This window comes from Nomascus leucogenys, chromosome 9 (assembly GCF_006542625.1).
Source record: "Nomascus leucogenys isolate Asia chromosome 9, Asia_NLE_v1, whole genome shotgun sequence".
In the NCBI taxonomy this organism is placed as follows: domain Eukaryota; kingdom Metazoa; phylum Chordata; class Mammalia; order Primates; family Hylobatidae; genus Nomascus; species Nomascus leucogenys.
The window spans coordinates 103,140,129-103,153,807 of NC_044389.1; the positions used below are offsets into that span (position 1 = coordinate 103,140,129).

The following is a 13,679-nucleotide window of genomic DNA, read 5'->3' on the forward strand; positions in this document are numbered from 1 at the left end:
AACCCTAAGTGTTTCATATAATTCAGTTTCACAAACCAGAAACTCAGGCATTGCTGTTCCCTGTTTGTGAAGCTACAACTTGGTATTTTAGACATCAAATTTATTTTTTTGAGATGGTGTCTTGCTCTGTCACCCAGGCTGGAGTGCAGTGGCATGATCTTGGCTCACCGCAACCTCCCTCTCCCGGGTTCAAGTGATTCTTCTGCCTCAGCCTCCCGAAGTAGCTGGGACTGCAGGCGTCCGCCACCGCATCCGGCAAATTTTTTTTTTTTTTTTGGTAGAGACAGGGTTTCACCATGTTGGCTAGGCTGGTCTCGAACTCCTGACCTCAGGTGATCCACCTGCCTCGGCCTCCCAAAGTGCTGGGATTACAGGCGTGAGCCACCGTGCATGGCCCAAATGTTTATTTTTATTTATCTATTTTTTAATATTTTTTTCTTGAGGCAGGGTCTCATTCTTGTCTCCCAGGCTGGAATGCGGTGACTTGATCACAGCTCACTGTGGCCTCAACCTTGGGGGCTCAATCCTCTCACCTTAGCCTCCCCAGTAGCTGAGACTACAGGCATGGGCCACCACACCCAGCTAATTTTATTTTTTGTAGAGATAGGGTCTCACTATGTTGCCCAGGCTGGTCTTGAACTCAGACTCAAATGATCCTCCCCCCTCGGTCTCAGAAAGAGCTGGGATTACAGGTGTGAGCAGCTGCATCCGGCCATTCAATGTATTTTTTATCAATTCTTTTTTTAGCACAGCTGCCAGTAAAGAAACCACTCAGTCTGCATGTGCTAAGTACTAGCAGAATTAGAACTGCCACTGAATTTCCTAGAATCACTGAAAAATTTAATCAAGGAATTGTAAGTTGATCTTTCCTAATTTTAGTTTCATTTTGTGTTTTTAATAAACTGAAAGTAAGGGCAAAAAAAAGAATTTCCACCACCACTTATATAGCATAGTTACAGTAGTCACTAGAGTTCCTACTATGGTGAAATTTACATTCATATTCTCTTTAGGTATTTTGGGAAAATAAAATTTTGAAATGCTTAATAATAACCAGAAGATGTCTATTTCTACTGAGAAAAGTGGTGATTTCCCTCAAAGTCCAATTGAATACAGCATATTTTCTGCTCTTCTATTAAATGTAGCATTGTTATGTATAGTTGCCGTAATTTTTTGAGCTGAAAGTGACAAAAGGTTACATAGATGGCATTCAAGAAAATACGTTTCAAATGAATATGAGCAAAAAGTCAAGCCTAAAGCAAAAAGGGCTTGGATAAGACAAAAATTAAGATTGTATCACTACATGTGCTTCATCTGTAAAAGTCGTGTAAGTAATACAGTCACTAAATTCATATAAAAATATGACTAATTTTGAAAGTTGTTTTTTTCCCAGACAGAGTCTCGCTCTGTCATCCACGCTGGAGTGCAGTGGCACCATCTCAGCTCACTGCCAGCTCCGCCTGCCAGGTTCAAGCAATTCTCTGCCTCAGCCTCCCGAGTAGGTAGGACTACAGGCGCCAGCTACCTACCATGCCCGGCTAATTTTTGTATTTTTAGTAGACATGGGGTTTCACCATCTTGGCCAGGCTGGTCTGGAACTCCTGACCTCGTGATCCACCCACCTCAGCCTCCCAGAGTGCTGGGATTACAGGTGTGAGCCACCGTTCCTGTCCTGAAAGTATTTTAATACAGTGAATTCACTTTTTTTTTTCCTTCTAATTTAGACAGAGTTTCGCTCTTGTTGCCCAGGCTGGAGTGCAATGGCGTGATCTCAGCTCACTGCAACATCTGCCTGCCAGGTTCAAGCAATTCTCCTACCTCAGCCTCCTGATTAGGTGGGATTACAGGCATGCGCCACCACGCCTGGCTAATTTTGTATTTTTAGTAGAGACGGGGTTTTCTCCATGTTGGTCAGGCTGGTCTCGAACTCCCGACCTCAGGTGATCCACCCACCTCAGCCTCCCAAAGTGCTGGGATTACAGGCGTGAGCCACCACGCCCAGCCTAACTTTTTTCTTTAATATTTCTTAGAACCTTTTTCCTGTGTAATAGATCTATATTCCTGTGTAATATATTATATATATGAATGGATTCTTAGGCTGTATCACATGTCCAACTCACCTCTTTGTCATAGCTACTATATTGCTAGTATATTGTGCAGCAGTGGAGTAATGAACTTCCCACTAGAATGAATGACATTAAAGGATAAAGGTTTCACTGAAGCATGGCTTATCTATTGTTTTGCCAGGTGTTCCAAATTTTACATAAATTCGTATATTATACGAATTTAATATAAAACTGGACCAGGTGTGGTGGCTTACACCTGTAATCACAGCACTTTGGGAGGCCGAGGTACACGGACCACTTGAGGCCAGGAGTTCGAGACCAGCCTGCAAAACATGGTGAAACCCATCTCTACTAAAAATATAAAAATTTGGCCAGGCGTGGCGGCTCACGCCTGTAATCCCAGCATTTTGGGAGGCTGAGACAGGCGGATCATGAGGTCAGGAGATCGAGACCATCCTGGCTAACACAGTGAAACCCCGTCTCTACTAAAAATACAAAAAATTAGCTGGGTGTGGTAGCGGGTGCCTGTAGTCCCATCTACTCAGGAGGCTGAGGCAGGAGAATAGCATGAACCTGGGGGGTGGAGCTTGCAGTGAGCCGAGATGGCGCCTCTGCACTCCAGCCTGGGCAACAGAGCGAGATTCCATCTCAAAAAAAAAAAAAAAAGAAAAGAAAAGAAAAAAAATATATATATATAAAAATTAGCTGGGTGGGGTGGTACACATCTGTAGTCCCAGCTACTCAGGAGGCTGAGGCAGCAGAATTGCTTGAACCCAAGAGGCCACAGCGAGCCAAGATGACACCACTGCACTCCAGCCAGGGTGATGCAGTGAGACTCAAAAAAAAAAAAAGAATTGCCTTAAAATGCAACATGGGCCTGAGCCTAAGTCAATAGCTAAAGATCAAAAGTTTTTAAGGAGTCAACATACTGACAAAACTCTGATTTTCTTTGATCCGATCAATGTACATGTTGATATGCACATTGGAAAAAATGCAAACAGCAATGCTAATGCTACTGACATAGTTTCTCCTTTTATCAGCTAAGAACTGTGTGACTCATGCCTTCATTTAGATTCATTTAAATCTGGAGCTAAGTTCAAACAACTCTGGGAGTTATGATTTCAGAATGCAGTGGGCCCGGTGCAGTGACTCACGCCTGTAATCCCAGCACTTTGGGAGGCCGAGGCGGGTGGATCACGAGGTCAAGAAATCGAAACCATCCTGGCCAATAGAGTGAAACCCCATCTACTAAAAATACAAAAATTAGCTGGGTGTGGTGGTGCATGCCTGTAGTCCCAGCTACTTGGGAGGCAAAGGCAGGAGAATCACTTGAACCCGGGAGGTGGAGGCTGCAGTGAGCAGAGTTCATGCCACTGCACTCCAGCCTGGTGACAGCGCGAGACTCCGTCTCAAAAAAAAAAAAAAAAATACAATGTAAACACTATAATCTTTAGAATGTTAAGTAATTTCACAAAAATCTAAATAGGAAGAGCATTAGAACAACTTTCTTGTTTTTCATAGAAAAGAGTCCATTGGTACTTGTGACTTAGCCTCCTAACAGTCTTCATTATCTTTTTTTACTAACAACTAAGGGAACATTTAGGCTACATCTTTCATATTGAAGAAATATTTGTCTGAAATTCAGCAAGTCTGTCCATTTTATTTCCATTTCCTGTTTTTCCTCTATTAAATCCAAGTAAAGCTAAATTTATGTCTTGTAAAAGCATTTACTAGAAGATCCTTTTAAATAAAACTTTTAAGTCTATGTTAATTAATCAGATATTTAGCATGATTTTTACCCAGTGTGAAGGATGGATATTTCTAATTAATGTGATGCTTATTTTGAGTTTTCCTTTATGTATATGTATTTAAGTGTGTGTGTGTGTGTGTGTATATATATATATGTATGTATATATATGTGTGTATATATATGTATGTATATATATGTGTGTGTGTATATATATATATGTATATGTATATATACACACTTTTTTTTTGGAGCCAGAGTCTCACTCTGTCACCCAGGCTGGAGTGCAATGGAGCAATCTTGGCTCCCTGCAACCTCCACCTCCTGGGTTTCAAGTGATTCTCAAGCCTCAGCCTCCCAAGTAGCTGGGATTGCAGGCACCTGCCACCACGGCCAGTTCATTTTTTTTTTTTTTTTTGAGAAGGAGTTTCGCTCATGTTGCCCAGGCTAAAGTGCAATGGTGTGATCTCAGCTCACTGCAACCTCCACCTCCCAGGTTCAAGCGATTCTCCTGCCTTAGCCTCCCAAGTAGGTGGGATTACAGGCATGTGCCACCACGCCTGGCTAATTTTGTATATTTAACAGAGACGGGGTTTCACCATGTTGGCCAGACTGGTCTTGAACTCCTGACCTCAGGTCTCCTGACCTCAGTCTCCCAAAGTGCTGGGATTACAGGCCCGAGCCACCATGTCCAGCCTTTCCCTGTTATACTTTAATGTATTTCTTGACCTTTTAAACATAATGAGCATTTGTCATTGTGATTGAAAAAATTTCATAAAATATTAGTTTATTTACAGGATCTGACTTTAATGTGTTTCAGCCAATAGAAATATATTTTAATAGAAGAATGGATTCAAGTAATCATAATGAAAATTCCGTACACTTTATTTCAGTTAAATGACTGATATATTTTGTTAATAAAATAAGTAGCTAAGAAAACAAGTGTAAGATTATGCCTTTGAAAAACTTGCTATGGAAGTTTGGTGAATAGACAATTACATGAACTAAAGTCGTATATTAGACTTTCCAAGACTATTAGTGACCTCCCACACTGTTTTTAAATCCATGGTCTCAGTACCACGACAGCCACACAGTGTGCATGGAATCTGGGTTAGGCCATCTTCTCACATTAGTTCATCAAAAGATCAGGTACTACAGTGACCTCAGCAAATGAATTGCAGCAATTGGGATGTCTCCAAGCAATTGAGAAGTGAAAAAGAATAAACCATTCCCTCCCAGAAACAAGAAAGCAAACACAGTGAGAAGACGGGTCTTACATTCCCTTTTTGAGAGACAGAAAGAGAGAGAGAGAGAAAGATATGCAGTTTTGAACATAAGTAATGGAATGGTGGTGGATATTTTGACAATCTACTGAGCATGTTTTTAGAAATGTGCAAACTATTACCTGGAACTCCAGTGTTTGTATACAGCTTTTAGAGCATCACTCCGTAACTCCAACTCTGACTGGGATTTTATTGATAAAGAAATAAACAGTTTTCTATGTATCTTTCAGGGACTTGAGGTTTTTTTGTTTGTTTGTTACAGTTTTATCTCCACAAAATAGATCATGAATCCTTCTCAGTCTTGGAATTGTATGTTTAAAAACTAATATATTTAATGGGATTCTCAACTCTAAGTATAATTTTTAAGTGTTAGTTTCGTTTATTCTTTTTTTTTTTTTGAGATGGAGTCTTGCTTTGTCATCCAGGCTGGAGTGCGGTGGCACAATCTCAGCTCACTGCAACCTCCGCCTCCTGGGTTCAAGCCATTGTCCTGGCTCAGCTGCCCCAGTAGCTGGGATTACAGGCACGCGCCACCATGCCCAGCTAATTTTTGTATTTTTAGTAGAGACGGGGTTTCACCATGTTGGCCAGGCTGGTCTCAAACTCCTGCCCTCGTGATCCGCCCGCCTCGGCCTCCCAAAGTGCTGGGATTACAGGCGTGAGCCACCGCACCCGGCCAGTTTTGTTTATTCTTAAAGGGAATTTCAAAATTGTCATCATTACATTATCTATTAATGTTGTTTTAACATCTTTCAGATATTATTGATAATAAGGCCACTGTAACCATGGCTAGTTCTGACGTAAAACCAAAATCAATAAGTCGTGCCAAAAAGTGGTCAGAAGAGATAGAAAATCTGTACAGATTTCAACAAGCAGGATATCGGGATGAAACCGAATATAGACAAGTGAAACAAGTTTCTATGGTAAGATTTATGCCTCTACAAACCTCAACTCGAAATGCATTTCTCAGATGCTGAAAAGTATTTTATAAACAACCAGAGAATAACTGAAGGAAATTCTACTCCAACTCTCTCATTTTATTTGTTTATTTTTATTTTATTTTATTTTATTTTTTGAGACAGAGTCTCATGCTGTCACCCAGGCTGGAGTGCAGTGACGCAATCTTGGCACACTCCACCTCCCGGATTCAAGGAATTCTCCTGCCCCAGCCTCGCGAGTAGCTGGGATCACAGGCGTGCGCCACCTCACCTGGCTAATTTTTGTATTTTTGCAGAGACGGGATTTTGCCATGCTTGGCCAGGCTGGTCTTGAACTCCTGACCTCAAGTGATCCACCCGCCTCAGCCTCCCAGAGTGCTAGGATTACAGGCAATAGCCATGATGTCCAGCCAGACTCTCTCATCTTATTAAGGGGGAGAGGCCCAGAAGAATGATTTGCAGGCAGAGTGGGAGAAGAGGTGGTCATTCAGCTGGGCACATTCAGAATTTTCTTTTATTGGGCAACTGTGCTCTGCTAAATGAATCTTTTATGGTAGACCACAAAAAAAAATCTTTTTTCCTCACTCAGGTGATTTTATTATCAGATAATCAGTATGTTGGGTAACTATTATTTCCCTCCTGTTACTTTTTATTTTAATCATGAATTAGAAAGAGGTTAAAATCCTGTGTTTTTTTGTGGCGATTATACCTTACAAACAAAAGTGTTGGAACAACTCATGATTTTGGTAGTGTATCCCAGGCTTTCCTGAGAGAGTAGAGACCTAGCTTTGCTTTACGAAGGCTAGACCAAAGTCTACATTTGGCTCCCGTTTATACTGTGTGGTTCTTCTTAACTTATTTATTCTCTTGGCCACTAAGAGACTTTTTTTTTTTTTTGAGACAGAGTCTCACTCTGTCACCCAGGCTGGAGTGCGCTTGGCGCAATCTCGGCTCACTGCAACCTCTACCTCTTGGGTTCAAGTGATTCTTAAGAGACATGTTTTTACAAATTCAGTTCACCCCTGAACAACACAGGGACTAGGGGCTTCAATGCTTCATGCCGTCAAAAATTTGTGTATAACTTTTGACTCTCCAAAACAACTACTAGTAACCTAGTGTTAACAAAAAGACTTGCCCATAAGGTAAATAATTGATTAACCCAGAAATAAACTAATATCTTAATATATTTTATGCATTCATGACAAACCTTTTTCTTTTCTTTTCTTTTTTTTTTTTTTTTTTTTTTTGAGACGGAGTCTTGCTCTGTCGCCCAGGCTGGAGTGCAGTGGCGCGATCTCGGCTCACTGCAAGCTCCGCCTGCCAGGTTCACGCCATTCTCCTGCCTCAGCCTCTCCGAGTAGCTGGGACTACAGGCGCCCGCCACCACGCCCGGCTAATTTTTTGTATTTTTAGTAGAGACGGAGTTTCACCGTGTCTCGATCTCCTGACCTCGTGATCCGCCCACCTCGGCCTCCCAAAGTGCTGGGATTACAAGCGTGAGCCACCGTGCCCGGCCGACAAAACTTTTTCTTAATTTTTTTTGATATTTATAGTCTGTGTGGTTTGCAAATTTTTTCAAATCGTTGCAAATCTCAAAAAAAATTTCAACAAATTTTTTGAAAAAAATCCTTGTATGAGGCCGGGCGCGGTGGCTCAAGCCTGTAATCCCAGCACTTTGGGAGGCCGAGGCGGGCGGATCACGAGGTCAGGAGATCGAGACCATCATGGCTAACATGGTGAAACCCCGTCTCTACTAAAAATACAAAAAATTAGCTGGGCGTGTTGGCGGGCGCCTGTAGTCCCAGCTACTCGGGAGGCTGAGGCAGGAGAATGGCGTGTACCCGGGAGGCGGAGCTTGCAGTGAGCCGAGATCGTGCCACTGCACTCCAGCCTGGGGGACAGAGAAAGACTCCGTCTCAAAAAAAAAAAAAAAAATCCTTGTATAAATAGACTCCCCAAGTTCAAACTTGCATTGGTCAAGGGTCAACTGTATTGTAAAATATGACATAATATTCATAAATATATTTTAATGTTTAGATTTGGGATTATAGCAGTGTTTATTAACTCAGTTGTGTATTTTTCATTATTTTTTACTAACTCAACATTTTTCAGAGACTAATGTGTAGATTTTGCAGGTCACTATAAGCTCTTGTTTCTTTTTCTTTTATTCTATTCTTTGACCTCTACTTAAAAATTCCTTTAAAAGTACATAGGAGGCTGGGAGTGGTGGCTCACACCTATAATCCCAGCACTTTGGGAGGCCGAGGTAGGCAGATCACTTGAGGTCATGAGTTCGAGACCAGCCTGGCCAACATGGTGAAACCCTGTCTCTACTAAAAATACAAAAATTGGCCGGGCATGGTGGCATGCACTTGTAGTCCCAGCTACTTGGGAGGCTGAGGCAGGAGAATCACTTGAGCCTGGAAGGCGGAGGTTGCAGTGAGCCGAGATCACACCATTAGACTACAGCCTGGGCAACAAAGCAAAACTTCATCTCAAATAAATAATTAAATTAAAATTTTAAAAGTACATAGGAAAAATAATGGAGGCAATACAGAACTAAAATATTATTGCCTCTTTAATAGACATTAATTTAGCAGACATTATTGGGTTAACAATAAAATTTAAAATAACTGATCAAGTGAAGATTGATTACTGTGGCTTCCATGTATCTGTCTTCTCAACCATTATATTCTATCACCATTGCCAAGGATAATTTTCATTACTATATCATCTATGGCTTTTAAACAGATAAAACAGAAGCATTATAATTTTTCTGCTGTTTAAAACAAACTTTGGGCCGGGCGTGTTGGCTCACACCTGTAATCCCAGCAGTTTGGGAGGCCGAGGCAGTCGGATCATCTGAGGTTGGGAGTTTGAGACCAGCCTGACCAACATGGAGAAACCCCATCTCTACTAAAAATACAAAATTAGCCGGGCATGGTGGCGCATGCCTGTAATCCTAGCTATTCGGGAGGCTGAGGCAGGAGAATCGCTTGAAACCGGGAGGTGGAGGTTGTAGTGAGCCAAGATCGTGCCATTGCACTCCAGCCTGGGCAACAAGAGTGAAACTCCATTTCAAATAAATAAATAAATAAAATAAGCTTCATACCCTGCCTTAAGATTGGGATGCCTCTAAAGATACACAAGCCTCAGACTCATAGGCGGCCAGGTGTGGTGGCTTAAGCCTCTAAGCCCAGTGCTTTGGGAGGCTGAGGCTGAAGGATTGCTTGAGGCCAGGATTTCGAGACCAGCCTGGGCGACATAGTGAGACCCCATTTCTACAAAAAATTTTTTAAATTAGCCAGGCATGGTGGAGTGTCTCTGTGTCTCTGTAGTCCCAGCTACTGGGAGGCTCAGGTGGGAGGATTGCTTGAGTGCAGGAGATCGAGGCTGCAGTGAGCTGTGATCACATCACTGCACGCCAGCCTAGGTGAGACAGCAAGACACTGTCTCAAAAAAAAAAAAAAAAAAAAAAAAAAAAGAAAAAAAGAAAAGAAAAGAAAGTTGTCACAAGAATTAAATGTAATCACATGTTTGAAGTGCCTGACATTATAGTGCTCATAATTTGTTGGGCTGGGCACAGTGGTTCACGCCTGCAATCCCAGCACTTTGGGAGGTGGAGGCGGGCCGATCACCTGCAGTCAGGAGTTAGAGACCAGCCTGGCCAACATGGTGAAACCTGTCTCTACTAAAAAATACAAAAAATTAGCCGGGCATGGTGGTGCACACATGTAATCCCAGCTACTAGGGAGGCTGAGGCAGGAGAATCACTTGAACCCGGGAGGGGGAGGTTATAGTAAGCTGAGATCATGCCACTGCACTCCAGCCTGGGCGACAGAGCAAGACTCCCCCACAAAAAATTTGTTGACTGAAGGAACAGCAAGTGTTTAGTAAATGATAACTTTTATTAATCTCATCATCTTAGAGTCTAAAATAAGTAACAAGAACAATAAAACCTTACACAAATCGAAGTATATGTTCCTTAACAAAAAGCAGCACAGGGATTTAGAGGAAAACAAAATCACTTCTTTCCAGGGACAATCCCCAGAGAGGGCTTAGTGTCCCCAGTGGCATTTGCAGTGGGTCTTCAGGGACAGATAGGATGGTGACTGAAGGCTTGCTTTGGGTGGGATGTTTCTCCCAGTGTGCAGTGGCTTGAGGGTTTGAGAGAAGTTGTTTTTCATTACCTGGTGGTATATTGCTTGCTGACCTTCCCTCCTGGGGGGAAAGTCCTTGAACTTGAGGATCTCATTCCATTCCACCACAGGCAAGAAGGTTTCCCAGATCAAATGGAAATGATCAAGTTGAAAGTCAAGAAGAAAAAAAAGTTCAGAGATGCCAAGGGGCATCAAAAGGAAAAATGTCTAGAAGTCAACAAGCATAGGACCAACGTAGCTGTCCTAAGGATTGTCCCATATAAAGTAGCTTAGCTCCAGATGTTCGGAAGAGGCATTGGTTGTACTGTTTTCTCACCGGATCAGATGGTTTTCAGATAATCTGCTCCTGGCCCCTGGAGGGAAGAGGGCTGTAATGGAGTCTTGAGAACACCTCCTTTCCCTGCCAAAGGTATTGGAAGCCACACAGGCAGGCGTGGCCTCAGTGGTGGAAAGGACTGCTGGTTTTCTGTAATGTATGTCAGAGGGCCTGCCAAGGCTTCTCAGATATGCTGTTACCTCTTCTCGCTAATTCATAAGTAAATGAGATGACACAAAAAATCAAGATGTGTTATTAGAAAGTAAAAGACATGTGGACACAGATGGTATATTCATCTCCTCTTCCTACTGAAAGCTAAGATTTATTCATGGGGAACAGAAAAGGTGCAGGACTACCTGTATAGATGGTGTTGAGAGAGGAGGGGCAGGATGTTGGGAGAAAGGGGGGGGGGGGGGGGGGGGGGGGGGGGGGGGGGGGGGGGGGGGCAGGACTGCCTGTATAGATGGTGTTGAAGAACAGGATTTGGAGAAAGGGTGCAGGACTGCCTGTATAGACAGTGTTGAAGAACAGGATTTGGAGAAAGGGTGCAGGACTGCCTGTATAGACAGTGTTGAAGAACAGGATTTGGAGAAAGGGTGCAGGACTGCCTGTATAGAAGGTGTTGAAGAACAGGATTTGGAGAAAGGGTGCAGGACTGCCTGTATAGATGGTGTTGAAGAGCAGGATTTGGGTTTTCTACAACCTTGATAATGAGTTTTTGGTCATGATAAAGTGCATCTCACAAAATCTGAAAGGAACATATTTGACAGTAGCGAAATACATTAACCTGGCCAGGAAGGGATAACATTGAAGAGGAAGTGGAGAGACAGATGTCCAAATTAGATCAAGCCAAATGATAAAGTAAACAAACCAATATAGTATACGAGAAGGAATGGTAGGAGATGGCTGGGGACAGTGGCTCACACCTGTAATCCCAACACTTTGGAAAGCCAAGACAGGAGGATCACTTGAGACCAGGAGTTTGAGACCAACCTGGGCAACATATAATAATAATAATAATAATAATAATAATAATAATAATAAAGAATGGTAGGAGAAATTAAAAAAAAGATTTTTGCCACTTTGGGAGGCCAAGGTAGGAGGATTGCTTGAGGCTAGGAGTTTGAGACCAGCCTGGGCAACATAGTGAGACCCTGTCTCTACAAAAAAAAAAAAAAGAAAAATAGAAAACTTATCTGGGTATGGTGGTGCATACCTGTAGTTCTAACTACTCAGGAGGCAGAGGCTGGAGGATCCCCTGAGCCCAGGAGGTTGAGGCTGTAGTGAGCTATGATCGCACCACTGCACTACAGCCTGGGAGACAGAGTGAGACCCTGTTTAAAAAAAAAAAAAAAAATGGATTTCAAGGTGAACTTGAAATTGGGGCAGAAGGAAATGCATATACACCTTTGGATAGTTCTCGAGTTGCTTGCTTTATTCACTGTGTAGTCATAACAATCAGCAGGCAGCACTTTCAAAATGGAGTCTGGGCTTAGCCCTAATTTCCTCCTGTGGTATTAATTTTAGAAGTTAGAATGTTTGAAATCTTTTGTAAACATGAGAGAAATGAAGTTTAGATTACTTTGAATGTTTTCTCTTATCTTGGCCACAGTATTGAAATTTAAATCTAGAAATTGGAGCTTGGTGCAGTGGCTCAGGCCTGTAATTCCAGCACTTGGGAGGCCGAGCTGGGAGGATCACTTGACTCCAGCAGTTCGAGGCCAGCCTGGGCAATGTAGCAAGACTCTGTCTCCAAAATAAAACAAAATAAAATAAACCTAGAAAGTGGGCTCTAGAGAAAAGCACTGAATTAGTTGTCTTTTTTTTTTTTTTTTTGAGACAGAGTCTTGCTCTGTCACCCAGGCTGGAGTACAGTGGCACCATCTAGGGTCACTGCAACCCCTGCCTCCAGAGTTGAAATGATTCTCCTGCCTCAGCCCCCTGAGTAGCTGGGATTATAGGCACCTACCACCACGCCTAGCTAATTTTTGTATTTTTAGTAGAGACAGGGTTTCACCATGTTGGTCAGGTTGGTCTTGAACTCCTGACCTCAACTGATCCACCTGCCTCAGCCTCCCAAAGTGCTGGGATTACAGGCATGAGCTACTGCACTTGGCCTGAATTAGTTATCTTACAGCATAAACCTGCAATGTAAGATGTGTCTTGTGGGTATAATACTTTAAAAACTCAAGCATTTTAAAATCTAATCTTATACTTTTTTCATGTAAGTCATACTTTTTAACTATTTGATAGTAAAATATGAGATAAAAATCAACCCTGCGTTGTAACGTTTTTACTCTTGTTCTTGATGTGCAGGTAGATCGTTGGCCGGAGACAGGATATGTGAAGAAACTTCAGAGAAGGGACAATACGTTCTATTACTACAACAAACAGAGGGAATGTGGTGACAAGGAAGTCCACAAAGTGAAAATTTATGCTTACTAGCCTGTCTTCTTTGTATTACTTGTCAATTATATTTTAAGAATTCATCATTTCATTCTACATCGTGTAAATGTTTGTCATTTTATGAAATAATTCAAGATGCAGTCTTCAGTTTAATGTTTTGTGAAACACAAAAGCCATGAGAATTGGTATCTGCTAATCACCTTGTCTTGTTCTAAGAACTGGCTGCAGATGCATTAAAGTTTTACTTTCTTGGTCCTGCTCTTTTTGTCTATTTTATTTTGTTTTGAGACAGAGTCTCACTCTGTCACCCAGGCTGGAGTGCAGTGGTGCAATCTCGGTTCACTGCAACCTCTGCCTCCCGGGTTCAAGCGATTCTTGTGCCTCAGCCTCCCAAGTAGCCAAAATTACAGGTGTGCGCTACCATACCCATCTAATTTTTGTATTTTTAGTAGAGACAGGGTTTCATCACGTTGGCCAGGGTGGTCTCAAACTCCTGACCTCAAGTGATCTGCCCGCCTCAGCCTCCCAAAGTGTTGGCATTTCAGGCGTGAGCCACCACACCCAGCCTCCGTCCATATTAACTGTGGTGTGATCACCATTAAGTGTGGGAAAACACCTTTGAAATCATCTCAGTGGTTAGACTAGTGACATATTTTCTTATAGCAGATAGTCAGTGCTCCACCTATACCTGCTCCTGGCATTTATGTCTTTACTAGAACATTGCTTTGAGATGCCAGATACGGGTCTTGTGGCCCAAGGTCTTTCT

General features: G+C 42.4%; 1 protein-coding gene across 1 annotated transcript; it reads left to right on the top strand.

Moving 5' to 3' along the window:
* The first annotated feature begins 768 nt into the window (after window positions 1-768).
* Window positions 769-13,172, top strand: MEIG1 (meiosis/spermiogenesis associated 1). Its single transcript, XM_030818471.1, has 3 exons — window positions 769-854; window positions 5,850-6,016; window positions 12,824-13,172. The coding sequence occupies exons 2-3, from the start codon at window positions 5,879-5,881 to the stop codon at window positions 12,950-12,952; spliced, it is 267 nt and encodes an 88-aa protein (XP_030674331.1). The 5' UTR covers window positions 769-854; window positions 5,850-5,878; the 3' UTR covers window positions 12,953-13,172.
* Window positions 13,173-13,679: the final 507 nt, after the last annotated feature.

Coding starts and splice junctions, on each gene's coding strand:
- MEIG1 (XM_030818471.1), top strand. CDS start 5,879: ATGGCTAGTTCTGACGTAAAACCAAAATCAATAAGTCGTGCCAAAAAG. Junction 6,017..12,823: donor AAGTGAAACAAGTTTCTATG/GTAAGATTTATG, acceptor CTTGATGTGCAG/GTAGATCGTTGGCCGGAGAC.